Source organism: Balaenoptera ricei, chromosome 15, assembly GCF_028023285.1.
Source record: "Balaenoptera ricei isolate mBalRic1 chromosome 15, mBalRic1.hap2, whole genome shotgun sequence".
NCBI lineage: Eukaryota > Metazoa > Chordata > Mammalia > Artiodactyla > Balaenopteridae > Balaenoptera > Balaenoptera ricei.
The window spans coordinates 28,225,486-28,239,754 of record NC_082653.1 but is presented as its reverse complement, the minus strand read 5'-3'; the positions used below and the strand labels follow the sequence as shown (position 1 = coordinate 28,239,754).

At 55.7% G+C, this 14,269-nt stretch overlaps 1 protein-coding gene across 1 annotated transcript; it reads left to right on the top strand.

Moving 5' to 3' along the window:
• The first annotated feature begins 963 nt into the window (after window positions 1–963).
• On the top strand, window positions 964–13,674 carry SCRT2 (scratch family transcriptional repressor 2). The gene is made up of 2 exons (XM_059898161.1): window positions 964–1,096; window positions 12,884–13,674. The coding sequence occupies exons 1-2, from the start codon at window positions 964–966 to the stop codon at window positions 13,672–13,674; spliced, it is 924 nt and encodes a 307-aa protein (XP_059754144.1).
• Window positions 13,675–14,269: the final 595 nt, after the last annotated feature.

Sequence of the window (14,269 nt, the reverse complement as noted above, 5' to 3'; positions counted from 1 at the left end):
CAAGCTGCGGTGGGGGGATGACTTCCCCTAGTTAACAGCTGAGTGTCCAAACTAGCCCCTTCAAAATTGGGGGACAGGGAGAGGGCTGGAGGCAGGAGGATCGCCACTGGCGAGCTCACGCTCTTTTCTTTGCATTCCCTTCCCTGTCCCCATGTGCCTGAACCCCGCCTGCTCAGACCACTCTACCTCCTCTCCCCTCTCTTTCTCTCTCTGTCTTGCACTTTTCTTTCCCTTTCTTTGCATCCCTGGGGTGCTTTGTTTTTGTGTATCTGGAGCTCTCTTTTTCTCCCGTGGGTGTGTGTGTTGCTACTTCTCTCCATCTCTGCCTTTCTTCTCTCTCTCTCTGTTTCTCTCTTGTGTCTTTTTGTCCTTATCTTGGTCTCTCTGCTCCTATTTCTACCTCTTTCAGTGTGTGTGTCTCTCTTTCTCTGTATGTCTCTGTCTTTATGTATCTCTTCTCTCTCTCTCCCCCTTGTCTCCCTCCCCCCCTTTCTCCGTCTCTCTATATCTCTGCGCCTTTCTCACCCTCACTTTCTCCCCTCCTGCCTGCCCGCTGCTCCCTGAGCCTGGCCTGCCCCCACCGCCGCCGGTTCAGGGGAACGTGTGCGGAGCGATTGTCCTGGGGGACATTTGATGGATTAGAGCGCTGAACAGTTCCATTGCTAGGGGACCACCTGATCTCCTCCAGCCTGCGTCCCATATAAAGCCGGCAGCCGGAGTGCTGAGCACAGCTCCAGCGATCGCCTGTCTGCGCGCCGCCGCCGCCAAGCCCGAGCGGGAGCCAGAGCCAGAGCCGGGGCCGCCGCCACCGGTGCCGGCTCCGCTCGGCCGCCCGCCCGCCCGCCCGCTGGGAGCTGTCCAGTGCTGAAACCCCGCACAGCCAGCCAATCGCGCCCGGCTGGCCGCCTCCCCCAACCGGGGCCCCTCGCTAGTGCCCCCGCCGAGCCCCCTGCCAGTCGCACCATGCCCCGCTCCTTCCTGGTAAAGAAGATCAAAGGGGACGGCTTCCAGTGCAGCGGGGTGCCGGCCCCCACCTATCACCCCTTGGAGACCGCCTACGTGCTGCCTGGCGCCCGGGGGCCGCCCGAAGACAACGGTGAGTGGGACCCGGCGGGGGGGTGGGGGAGAAGAGGGCAGGGGAGTTCGGGCCCTCCCCAACTCGGGCCACGAGGAGGGGTGCGCGCGGTAGGGAACCCCGGGAGAAGATGACCCTGGCCGTGTGCGCCTCCCGGGCTTCCCAAGGGCTGGGCGGGCGGGGCAAGGGCCAGGTCCGTACAAAGGGAAAGTCGCAGGGTCGGCCCATCCCGCCATCGAGCGCCAGCCCGGACTTTGAAAGTTGTGGCCCTAGATTGGTGCCAGAGTGAGGGGTGGTGAGAGAATGGAGAGAGAGAGGTGCCCATGAAGGTCTAGTGCTGGGGGGCTAATGTATAAGGCAACCTGAGGGTCCCCTCTCCGTGGTTGAGGGAAGGAGTCTGGTTACCCGAGAGTGCTCCCTTGATGGGGAAGGTAAACCGGCCTGGACTACCAATCCCTGGGGAAATAGGGTTGGTTCCCTGGGGGTAGCTGGGGGCACCCTCTTTCCCTTCAAGCCTACTCCCCCTGGCAATGCCAGACAAGTGTTCTCGGCCCCCTCTCTCAGCAACTCTTTTGTTACCCTCAGCCGCATGCCTGCCAAAGGCTGGGCCTGTCCTGGGGACTGAGAGGAAGAGGGAATTTCTAGGAGGGGTTCCCCCAAAGTGGCTCCTGGTTTCCTGGGCTGCACTCCCTCCCCCTCCAGTTTCTCACTCCCCTCCAGAGCTAGCCCTGCTGTTTTTCGTCAGTCCCCTACCCCCAAAAACACTCTATTTCTTTTCAGAGCAAGTGCCTGTAGGGACAAGGGTTTGGGGGACAAGAGAGGTCATTCAGGCCCAGAAGGGGGTGATCTCTGGAGGGTGTGGAGAAAAATCAGAGACTGCTTCTGTGGACCCCATCCCCCATGAAGGGGATCACAAAGGGGTTCTCCTCTGATGGTCCCCACCAGGACAGGTGTCTGGAGCGGGGGCATCCCTTTGGCTGTAAGAAATCTGACATCACATGTGGCATCAGCTTTGGGGTGTGTGTGTGTGTGACAGAGAGAGAGAGAAGGGGAGAGGAGAGGAGAGAAAAAGGAGAGAAGAAAGGACTGAAGAAGAGGGGGGAAGCTGAGATGGCAAAGGCAGGAGGGTGGGAGCTTCTGCCTCAGGGATTTCCAAGCACTTCACCCACATTCCATCACTCTGCCAAGCCAGGTAGCAAGAGGGCGCTGGGTAAAAGTCTCTGTGACCTCATCAAGGTCAAAGAAATTAGGGAGTGATCAGGGATACAGCTACAGCCCCTCATCTCCTGGCCTCCCCCAGATCCCCAAGAGAATCAACCTCCCTTTTTCTTTGCCCACATGTCTCATATTCTACTGTCCTCTTTTCTTGACCCCAGGACCTCTTGGGGTTGAGGACTGAAGCCCAGGGATATGGCTGGGCTTATCTGAGTGCTGGCAGGACAGAGGGTGGACCTGGGGCCATGCCAGGGCTGGGGACCTGGGTAGAAATGGAAATGCCTGCAAGCCTGGGATGTGGATCCCTTGGGGAACTGACACAAAGCCCTGGGGTTCTGCCCGCTGAGTCCCCCTTGGTCCTGTCCCAGGCCAGCTGAGAAAACCTAGAGAAGCCCAGAGAATTTCTCATGCACAGCCAAAACTGCAGACTGTTCCTCAGGAGGGAGGCAGGAACGCCTTGCCTTGAATTCAGTCCAAAAAAGCTTTGAAAGGAGCCCCCGAGTGAATGGTGGGAAGCAGGGTAAGGGCAAAGCCATCAGCAGGGATGTTCTACCAGCTTTGATACCCTAGAACCATCCCTGTCCTTGGCCCTTTCCCCAAAGGGCTCCAGACCAGCTCCCTCTGGGGAATCCTGAGGCTGCCCTGATAGTCTGATATCTGGTCTGGAACTCTGGGAGGCCTGGGCTTTAGATCTCTGACTTGCTCTGTGACCTTGGGCAAGTGCCTTCCCTTCTCTGGTCCTCCGCCTCCTCAGCAGTGAAAGAGTTTGGATGGCATGATCTAAGTATCCTTCCAACTTTGACAAGCTCAGCTTCTGTGAAGGTCAAGTTTGGGTTGGGAGGCAGTGGAGATGACTAGATGAGGGTCTAAAAGAATGCAGGGGGCCATTGTCAGGGTTTCTGTAGCACTCCATTTACCATCTGATGTCTGGCTGAGGGTGGCAGAGTTTCTGAGGCCAGGCGTTTTTCTTGGCTTCAGTCTCTGCAGGCTGTCCCATGCTGAGGACAGGCACCCTGACCTGGGTGCCCTGGCAGTGTATGCAGTAAATGGTTAGTGTCGGAGACCAGGGTGTGACCCTTCAAGCTCTGGTATGGCCAGGAAACACAGGGTCTGCCTTGGTCCGTTATCGGGGGCCTCTTCCACCCCTGGGGTGTGGCCAGATTGGGAAGTGAAGGCTCCCTCACTCCATGGGTGGGTAGGGGTGCTGGAGGTCCTCAGAGAGCCTGCCGGCTCCTAGTGGTCCGTTGTCTCCGTTCTGCCGGAAATAACCTTGCTGAGCATTTGAGGGAAGTGTGAAAAATTGCTGAGCTGACGTTTTTCTCTCTCAGCGTGTGTAAGTGTGCTGGGTAAACAAGGAGAAAGAGAGGAGGGGGGGAGGTGAGGAGAGTGAGGGAGAGAAGGAGGGGGGAGGAGAAAGGAGGGAGGGAAGGGGGAGGGCCTGGGGCTGGAGATAGTTCCAGTTATTAGAAAGATCCTCTTACAAGCCATTCCTGCAGCAACGGCTGCAGGGTCAGGATGAGACTGGTGGGAGGGGAATCTGGGGAAGGAGCCTATGAATGTGGAGGTCAGGGGAACCACAGGCTCCTAACTGATGAAGATGCAGGACCCCAAATTAAAGAGTGTACCCCCAGCTCAGGGAAAGGCTGGGAGTGCTGGAGAATTCCTGGAGGACTCCTCCTCCTCCTCCTCCACCCACACACACACACACTCCAGCAACGCTCTTCTTTGCTTTCTTACTCCCTTCCTTCTCAGCCTCCATGGGCTGGCCAGAGGGTGTGGCAGGTGCATCTGGGCTCCAGGCTCCCCCTGAATGCACAGAACCCCTAAACAGGGAAGGAGAAGCCCCACAAATGGGGAAAGTTCCAGGTCTCTCTGCAGAGCTCCCCAAAGAAGGGAGAGCAGCTCTAATTTCACCATCCTCTCCAACGCGATGCCTCTTTTCTCTCCCTCCTGCTTCTCCAACGCGATGCCTCTTTTCTCTCCCTCCTGCTTCTCCAACGCGATGCCTCTTTTCTCTCCCTCCTGCTTCTCCAACGCGATGCCTCTTTTCTCTCCCTCCTGCTTCTCCAACGCGATGCCTCTTTTCTCTCCCTCCTGCTTCTCCAACGCGATGCCTCTTTTCTCTCCCTCCTGCTTCTCCAACGCGATGCCTCTTTTCTCTCCCTCCTGCTTCTCCAACGCGATGCCTCTTTTCTCTCCCTCCTGCTTCTCCAACGCGATGCCTCTTTTCTCTCCCTCCTGCTTCTCCAACGCGATGCCTCTTTTCTCTCCCTCCTGCTTCTCCAACGCGATGCCTCTTTTCTCTCCCTCCTGCTTCTCCAACGCGATGCCTCTTTTCTCTCCCTCCTGCTTCTCCAACGCGATGCCTCTTTTCTCTCCCTCCTGCTTCTCCAACGCGATGCCTCTTTTCTCTCCCTCCTGCTTCTCCAACGCGATGCCTCTTTTCTCTCCCTCCTGCTTCTCCAACGCGATGCCTCTTTTCTCTCCCTCCTGCTTCTCCAACGCGATGCCTCTTTTCTCTCCCTCCTGCTTCTCCAACGCGATGCCTCTTTTCTCTCCCTCCTGCTTCTCCAACGCGATGCCTCTTTTCTCTCCCTCCTGCTTCTCCAACGCGATGCCTCTTTTCTCTCCCTCCTGCTTCTCCAACGCGATGCCTCTTTTCTCTCCCTCCTGCTTCTCCAACGCGATGCCTCTTTTCTCTCCCTCCTGCTTCTCCAACGCGATGCCTCTTTTCTCTCCCTCCTGCTTCTCCAACGCGATGCCTCTTTTCTCTCCCTCCTGCTTCTCCAACGCGATGCCTCTTTTCTCTCCCTCCTGCTTCTCCAACGCGATGCCTCTTTTCTCTCCCTCCTGCTTCTCCAACGCGATGCCTCTTTTCTCTCCCTCCTGCTTCTCCAACGCGATGCCTCTTTTCTCTCCCTCCTGCTTCTCCAACGCGATGCCTCTTTTCTCTCCCTCCTGCTTCTCCAACGCGATGCCTCTTTTCTCTCCCTCCTGCTTCTCCAACGCGATGCCTCTTTTCTCTCCCTCCTGCTTCTCCAACGCGATGCCTCTTTTCTCTCCCTCCTGCTCCTTTTGCTCCTCCACTGCTTTCTGCCTCCATGGAGCCTTCCCTTCCCCTCCTCTCCCCTGGGTGATTCTGAGCACAGATTCAGCCTCTCGGTGAGATGCCAAGTCACATCCTCCTAACCCCCTCAGAACCTCGCCCTGCAACTCTACCAAGCCCACCCCTTCACAGGCCTAGGCCCCCATCCTGGGGAATGCTGGGGATTCAGCCATCTCAGGGTAGGCCGCTGCCCGTCCACCTGCATAGCAGTGGTCTCCATGGACCGGTGGACATCTTCACTGCCCCTGGCGCGTCTACCTCTCCTCACACCCTAACTCTGAAGTCCAGCTGGATGCCAGGTCCTCCTTCCTCTGCACCCCCACCCCATCCTGCCCCCATACTCCTTCAGAGTGCATCTGACCCGGGCAGATGAGGGATCAATGCCAATCCAATAACACACTTGTCTGCCCTCTGCAGCTACATTAAGCCTCCCCAGCAGATGAGGAAGCGCTCCTACTTCTGCCCATAGGCTTATCTAGTTGACCACATTATACCAGCACCCGCTTCTGCTTACCCCCTCTGATGGCGCCGGGGAGTCGCTCCAGGCCAGGCCTGGGAACCTGGCTGAAAGTCCCCAATTGCCACACATCTACCCCACACTTCAGAAAGCCCATCTGGGGAGCAGGGATGCAAAAGGCTAGCCCCAATCCCTTGGCAGAGGGAGCCCAGAGATGGCTGAGGAGGTGCCCAAGGACACACAGCAGGCCCATACGAGTGTTCTGCCCCGGGCATCTTGGTCTTGGTCCGGGTCCAAGGTCAAGATCAGAGACATGTCAGAGGTCCAGGTTCAAAGTCCATGTCCAACGTCCAGTCCAATGTCCAGGTCCAATGTCCATGTCCAACCTTAAGTCTAGGACAAGGTCTGAAGTCTAGGTCCAAGGTCAATGTCCCAGGTTACAGGTCCACTCCAAAATTCAGAACAAATCCATGTCCAAGTTCAAGTTTCAATCCATGTCCGGGTCAATGTTCAGGCTCCAGGATCAGGATCCAGATCCAATTTCTAGTCCAAGGTCATGTCCAGGTCTATTCTCAAGGCTGGCTGGTTCAAGTCTTAGAGCCACCATCAGCTTTCTCTGTGGCTCTGAACTAATCTTCCCTTACCCGAGCCTCAGTTTCTCTCTTACGAAAAAAAGCAGTCAAACTTGATCTCTTTCAGCTCTGACCTTCTAGGGACCCAAAAATCTGATTTTCCTAAGAATTAGTCACTGGGAATGTGGAACAACTGGGTTCATGTGGGATACTGAATCTGGAGCCCCTGGTCCCCCTTAATGCCTGGGGTCACAAGGGGTACATGAGGGGCCCAGACTGAGCGTCCACTATTCCGACACTCTCAGTTTGTGGCTTCTGAGAGAGGATGGGAGAGTACATCAAGTCCCTACGGCAGCACAGCAATTTATACATCCCCATCTCACACACACACACACACACAAACACACACACACACACACACACACAGTGGGCAAATGGCACTAAGAGCAGAGTGCTGAGGAAGGTTAGCTTCAACTGCCAGAGGCAAACCTGAGGCCAGAGAGATTACTTGCCCGAGATGACAAGGGCATAAATGGCAGACCGCATCACCCCTCCCTGGTGGGTGCTTCATCTACATGTTCCAGGGATCCCCACAGCCTGGAGGCCCTCTGGGGGGCATGTGAGACGCTGCTGAGAGAGATGAGCCCCCCAGAACTCTTGGCCTCCTTCCAGCTGTGGTCTCCCCTGGGATGGAGCGTACGCTGCCGGCCTTTGGCTAGGAAGGGAAGTTGGCATGGGCACCTTCTGGGGCACAGAGAGGGTAGGGCAGAAAAGCAGGGGGCCTGGAGAGACAATGTGCATTATGCATGACAGCCAGTCTCGAGGAGGCCCAGAAAGGGACCCAGGGACACCCTGGAGGGAGCAGGAGGCCGCTCCACCAACCAGTGCTGGGCAACTCCAGACCCTCAGCCGCCATGCCTATCCCCACAACCCCTTGAAAAACCTTTCCTATCGATTCCTACAGAGCTGTGGACCTCCCTGTGGGCCACGGGAATTGGGTCACAGTCAGGAAAAACCAGAATATGGGGGATTTCAGGAGGGAGGGATGGTGGGGAGGGGCCCTGGAATCCTCTCAACACTCCCTGGGTCTGAGTCAGTGGGCACGAGCCCCGCACCCTACAGCCCTGGTTATGTTGGGCCAGACCTCACTCTGCCCACCACTCATCTGGACTCAGGGACACCCCCCTCCCCAGTGGGCAGGTGTACCAGCTGCCAGGCCCTTGGAGGAGGTGGGTGTCATTTCTGGTCCAGTGCCCAGGGAACCGCTAACAAAGATGCTATAATAAGGGGAGGGGGAGGTACCAGCCCCTTTGCCCAGCTCTGTGAGCAGACAGGAGAAACTATTTTTATCCTGCTTTGCTGCTGACAGACCTGGCTTTCTGCTCAGCTGGCTGGAGCTGATTCTCGAGGCCCGAGGCCCTGGCACAGCAAGACACAGCTCTAAATATACTCATGCAGCAGCCCCTCCAGCCCCCCCACCTAGCAGGGCCTGGCCCTCCTCAGGAAAGTGGGCCACCTGGGAAGCTGGCCCATTACTAGGCCCCTCTCTTCTTCTGCTCATCTTGAGACAGGGAAGTGGGATTTGGGCTGGAAATTCCCTGGAGGAAGTTTGCAACACTGGGAATCTGAGAGAGACTGGGAAAAAGAACACTGGCCTGGGAGTCAGGAGGTCAGCCTAGCTCTGTTGTGAACTTGCTTTATGATCTGGTCAAGGCCCCTCTCTGGGCTTCAGCTTCTGTAGAACTAGGGCACCGGAGCAAGTAACCACCACATTCCCTTAGACACAAGCTAATGTGCATAAAGCACCAAGCAGGGTGCCTTGTACACAGTAAGTGCTCAATAAGTGTTAGTCATTACTTTTATTGATCATTTACAAAAATTTACAAGGTGCTGGTGCATTTTCTAGAAGAATAGCTTCTCCCCACCCCCAATTCCCCATCATCCCATCAGACACAGGTCAGCTGGGTGGTAGTATTTGAAGAAACCCACCACCCTTTCCTCCCACCAACTGAAAATCTTCCCTCCCCTAGCAGGTCTCCATGCCTGCTCAGGGGTTTTGGAAAAAAACAGACTTTGGAGGGTTTTGAGCCTTACTCCTCCTCCAGTGACCTTGGCAACTCCTCTCCCCTCTCTGGGCCTCTGGGCTTGGTGCAGTGCCTGGCACACGGAGAGGGCGCAGGGGTAGCTGGAAGCAGTAGGAGCAGAAGTACTTCTCAGAGATGCCCCCACCCTTATCCCAAGGGATCAGACAATTGGAAGAGACAATGTTTGCAAAGCACCCAGCACCTGATTTCTCATAAAATTCCCTTGCAGAATTTTTTTCCCTTGCAGAATTTTTTTAAAATGTATTCTGGACCTTCAGTCTAAAATATCAAGACTCTTAAGCAGGGAAGACCAAAAGTCATTCTCAGGTGACATGTACATGACATCTCTACATCTCCGAAGTGTTTCTGAGCCTTCCCTATAGTCCCACATCGCAGGAGTGGCTCTGTTCCCTATCCCTCAAATGGGGCACTGGAGCCCAGAGAGGCTTTGTGACTTGCCCATGGTCACACAGCTGGAGTATGAGTAAAAGAGCCAGGATGAGAGCCAAGTCTCTTCTGAGTCCCTGGCCCTCCCTGCCTCTATCTGGACCCAAACAAGAGAGGCCTCTCTCACCCCGTTGGCTGAGAGACAGGCAGCTCAGCCTTCTACAGTCACCTGTAAGGCAGAGGAAGGCACCCAAAACTTGTCTGAGTTCCATGCACAGAGTCAGAAGAGCATTGCCTATAGTGTCCTAAAGGATTCTCCAGGGTTGAGGTCCAGAGAGGTGAGGTGGTTTGCCCAAGGTCACACAGCAGCCTAAGATACCCAGGTGTGTCCCCTTCACTCTCTAGCAGTTTAGAAGGATATCACTAGGAGATGTAGGGACAATAATAATGACAATAAAATAACAGCTTGAGAGGCTACTGTGTGCCAGGCATTGTACTAAGTATTTTACACCATTAATTCATTCAATCCTATTATGAGTTCCTTTATACAGATGTGGCACAAAAAGGTTAAATAACTTGCCCAAGGTCACATAGGTAGGGAGAGGTCTGTGGATCTGAGAATGAGGTGGAGTTGATGGGGGTTGGGGGATGGGGGACAGGACAATGGGCATCATTGAGGGGTCTATTCAGCCACGATGCAAAGAGTGTTTTTAGAGCATTCCAGTCAACCTTCTTCTGGTAGAGGCAGAGTCCAGAAAGGTTAAGCAACCTGACCAAGGTCACAAAGTAAGTTAGAACCACCTCTGCCAACATGACCACATAAATTCTCATACAACCCTCCACTCCCACCCCACAACCCATACCAAACTCCGCAGCTGCTGGCCATCATGTCTGGCCCCACAGTTCCTGTCTGGAAGGCAATTCCACATCTGTCCCTAAGCTGAGGAGGAGCCTTTGTTTGAGGCGCCCCTATTTCTACAATATATAGAGATCCCAAGCGACAAGAGAAAGGTGCTGCAGTACTGCAGGCCACCACCAGAGGGCACCACGGAAAGAGGGCCCTGCTGCAGCGAGGACTGCCCGGTCCATTGAGCTCCTACCAACGTGGGTCACCAGAATTTTTCTCACCAGACCATGAGCCAGAAATTACACATCTTGGGTGAGGAAACAGTGGCCCAGGTTGGAGCTGCAAAATGTGTCTGTGCAGATGCCGAGAAAATTGCAGCACAGAAACCCATCTGGGGAGATTTATTATTATTCATAATAACAGCCAACATGTGCCAGGCGCTGGGTTGGAATCCTGTCTCTAAGTTACTAGCTGTGCAACCTTGGGCATGTTACCTAACTACCTTATGCCTCAGTTTCCTCATCTGTAAGATGGTACCAACCTCAGAGTCATAAGGGTGGGATGCATTCATGTGTAGAGCCTTTAAATAGTATCTGACATATAAGTGCTCCAGGAGTGTTGGTTACTATTTGTTCACTTTTCACTTATTGTTTGCTTATTCACGGACTCTGTACTGCAAACTGTGTGAGTTAGGTGCTTTTATTTTCCATTTCACAGCTGGGGAAACAGAGGCACAGAGAGGTCAGTTTGTCCAAGATCACACAGCTGGGAATAGTAAAACTGGAACTCAATCCAGGTAGTCTGGTGCCAAAATTGTGCTCTTAACCAATATGCCATCCTTCCTTAATAACAGCACATGCAAGGCACTGGCCACATGATCAGTGACCCCCTCCAAATGCATTCTACACTATCCCCATACCCAGAGAAAGGAGCAGAGATGCAGGAAGAGGCACGACTTGCTCCAGGTCACCCAGCTACAGTCAGTGTCGGGAATCAAGTTGTCCCAAGACCAAGTAGACAGAATGGTCTGTGGCAGACCCTGCTGGGCCGGGGATTGAGGCTGGCCTGGCAAATCTTTTTCTCCCATTCACCACCCATTTCACAAATACTTATCAAGTGTCCACTAGCTGGGGCACTGGGGATAGGAGGTGAACAACCCAGCCACGGCCCCTTCCTCAGGGACCTCCCAGCATGTGGAAAACAAGGGGAGCAGTGCAGTGGGTTCTAACTCTTGTTCCACCACTACCACTTGAGTTAAGTGGTAGTGGTGGAACAAGTACCACTACCACTCTGAACCTGTTTCCTTACCTGTAACAGGTATTTTTGTGATGATTCAACGAGGTGATGGGAGTGAAGCACTTAGCACAGAGCCTGGCACTTAGTAAGTGCTCAGTAAATATCAGCTAGTATTATCATTATCATCAGTAATTACACCGGGAAGAAATACAGAAGGAGAAAGAGGGAGTCTGGGCATGCCCAACAGGTATTTAACTCAGTCTGAAACAATACTCCCTGAACATTTTGGGGCTTTAGTACCAGGCCTGATTCCTGGAGTGGGAGGTAGGGGTACCTCCAGACCAAAGGCAGACAGGAGGGGAAGATGGGGTGCTGAGAGGCTGAGCACCCCCCATTATAAAACTGCCACCACCAGTGCCCCTCCCTACTGAGTCCTCCACCCCCGCAATCCCCAATCATTTCTGTGTTCAGAGGGCCCTGTGTGGGCAGCTGAAGAGACAGAGGGAAAGAAAGGGTACACCATTGCTTTCCAGGTTGGGGGACAGTCTGCACACAGACTTAACCCTGTGATCATCCCAAAATGCCATATGAGAGGCAAAAGCACGAAGGCTGAATCAGGCAGGCTGTTTAAGGGGACGAAAGCTCTGAATCCAGTTCCCTGCTTACAACAGAAACTCTCCTGGGAGCCCAGGCCCCAGGCCCTTCAAGGAGGGTGCTGGGACCACACAAGGCCCAGGGAGGCAGAGACAAATCAGGGTGGCCCCTGCCCTTGGAAAGCCCCTGTCGAGTGCCCTGGGAGAGCCCTGGCCCCCTCACCCACCAGTCACTGGATCCCAAAATGGAAAGGATTTCTGGCCCAACTCTAGAGAGGAGCGAGGGGCGTGGGGGGCGGGTGGCGGGAAATGAATCTCACAGGGGGACTCCAGAAGGCTTCTAGTGGATCAGGGAGCAAAACAGGCTTGGGAGCAAGTACAAGGAAGTTCCCTTCTTGGAGCATCTATTACGTGCCACATATGTGACCTCTTTTAAATCCCCCAGCAACCCTGGGAGGTGGGTCTAACAGGATTGTGATTCTTTCATACAACATATATTCCTTGCACACCTCCTTTGAGCCAGGCACACAGATCCCACCCGGGAAGCTCACAGCCTGGTGGGGGAAGCAGACAATTAAATAATCTTCAGTGAAGTCGCTTTTTCAAGCAAGTAAAAAGCATAATTATAATAGCTAACATTTATATAGCAATTACTGTGTGTTCTCTCTCTCTCAATTTCCTTATATGTAAAATGGGGATTATAACAGGATCTACTTCATAGGGTCTGTGATGATTAAATGAGTTAACATGTGTAAAGCATGGCGGCAGAGCTTGGCGCACAAGAAGTGTTTAATGCATCGTTCTTCTCATCACTTTACTCAGTCCTTCCAAAGACCCTGGGAAGGAGTGTCCGATCATAAGCTCCATTTTGCAGATGAGGAAACTGAGATTCAGGTAAGTCCTAGGACTGGAACTGGCAGAATGCTGCTGGAATAAAGAAAGCCTGGACTTTAGCGTCAGGCTGCCAAGGTTTGGATCCTGGCTCCATCAATTACTAGCTGTGGGCTTAGACTATACGCCTCAGTTTCTCTATCTGTAAAGTGGGTGCAATAATACCTTCCTTGCGTGGCCGTGAGCACTTGTCAACACAAAGCCAGTAGAACTTGACCTCACCGCGCTCCACGAGGGTGGGGTGGGGTGATTTTTACTGCGGCCCACGGAGGAAGGTTCCGAACTCGGGCAGCCTGACCCCCAGAACACAGGTGCACGACAGCGACTGCTATTGTACAAGCAGCCGTCACTTCCCTACAGCGGCCACGGGGACGCCTCCCGGGCGCCTCACCTTCCCCGCTCCCGTCTCGCCCCCTCCAGGTTACGCCCCGCACTGCCTGCCCCCCAGCAGCTACGATGCGGACCAGAAGCCGGGCCTGGACCTGGCGCCGGCCGAGCCCGCGTACCCGCCGGCGGCGCCGGAGGAGTACAGCGACCCCGAGAGCCCGCAGTCCAGCCTGTCGGCGCGCTACTTCCGCGGGGAGGCGGCCGTGACCGACAGCTACTCCATGGACGCCTTCTTCATCTCGGACGGGCGCTCGCGGCGGCGGCGCGGCGGGGGCGGTGGGGATGCCGGGGGCGCGGGGGACGCCGGAAGCGCCGGGGTACGCGCGGGACGCGCGGGGGCGCCGGCGGGCGGTGGGCACCGGCACGCGTGCGCCGAGTGCGGCAAGACGTACGCTACGTCGTCGAACCTGAGCCGCCACAAGCAGACGCACCGCAGCCTGGACAGCCAGCTGGCGCGCAAGTGCCCGACGTGCGGCAAGGCGTACGTGTCCATGCCTGCGCTGGCCATGCACGTGCTCACGCACAACCTGCGCCACAAGTGCGGCGTGTGCGGCAAGGCCTTCTCGCGGCCCTGGCTGCTGCAGGGCCACATGCGCTCGCACACGGGCGAGAAGCCGTTCGGCTGCGCGCACTGCGGCAAGGCCTTCGCCGACCGCTCCAACCTGCGCGCGCACATGCAGACGCACTCGGCCTTCAAGCACTACCGCTGCCGCCAGTGCGACAAGACCTTCGCGCTCAAGTCCTACCTCCACAAGCACTGCGAGGCCGCCTGCGTCAAGGGGGCCGAGCCGCCCCCGCCGCCCCCCGCCGGCCTCGCCAGCTGAGCCTCCCGCCGTTCCCGGGGCCCCCCACCTGCGCCCTCAGCGTCCCCCAGCTGCGTTCCCCTGCCCACGCCCCTCGTGGGTACCCCGCTCCCAGACCGGAACTTTTCTCTCCAGCCCCTAACCCAGAACTCGCTTCCGGCACTGCCTTCCCCAGTACATCCCGACCCACATCGTCCTTACCGGCTACCAAGATTCGGACCTTGACCCCTTGTCCACGCCCTCAAGGCTCCCAACTCAGGCACCAGGTCCGCACCTTTCCCGGGCCCTAGAGCCGGAATTTTCTCCCCTCCCCCACCCCAGACTCTGCACCTCTCCCCTTCTAACTTGCAGACCTTTCCTCTCATTTCTGAGCTGAGTTCAGACCGGTTCTCTACTGGAGCTCCCAGTGTAAGGCCTAAACCCCCCTTTGACTCACACCTGCAATGGATGCCCCATCCACACCAGGACACAGGCCTGAGGGATCTAATCTTCACTCCTCTTGGAGTCCCCACTCTGTCCCTGATCCCCTCCTCACCTTGGCCTTAGGTCCAGCCATTCACACACCACCACCACCCCACCTTCCTCATCCTCGGGGGGCCTTCTCACCCATTCCCAC

Excerpts from the sequence above, each read along its gene's own strand:
- SCRT2 (XM_059898161.1), top strand. The coding sequence starts at position 964 with ATGCCCCGCTCCTTCCTGGTAAAGAAGATCAAAGGGGACGGCTTCCAG. Across the intron at positions 1,097-12,883 it reads GGGGCCGCCCGAAGACAACG|GTTACGCCCCGCACTGCCTG; the intron begins GTGAGTGGGACC and ends CGCCCCCTCCAG.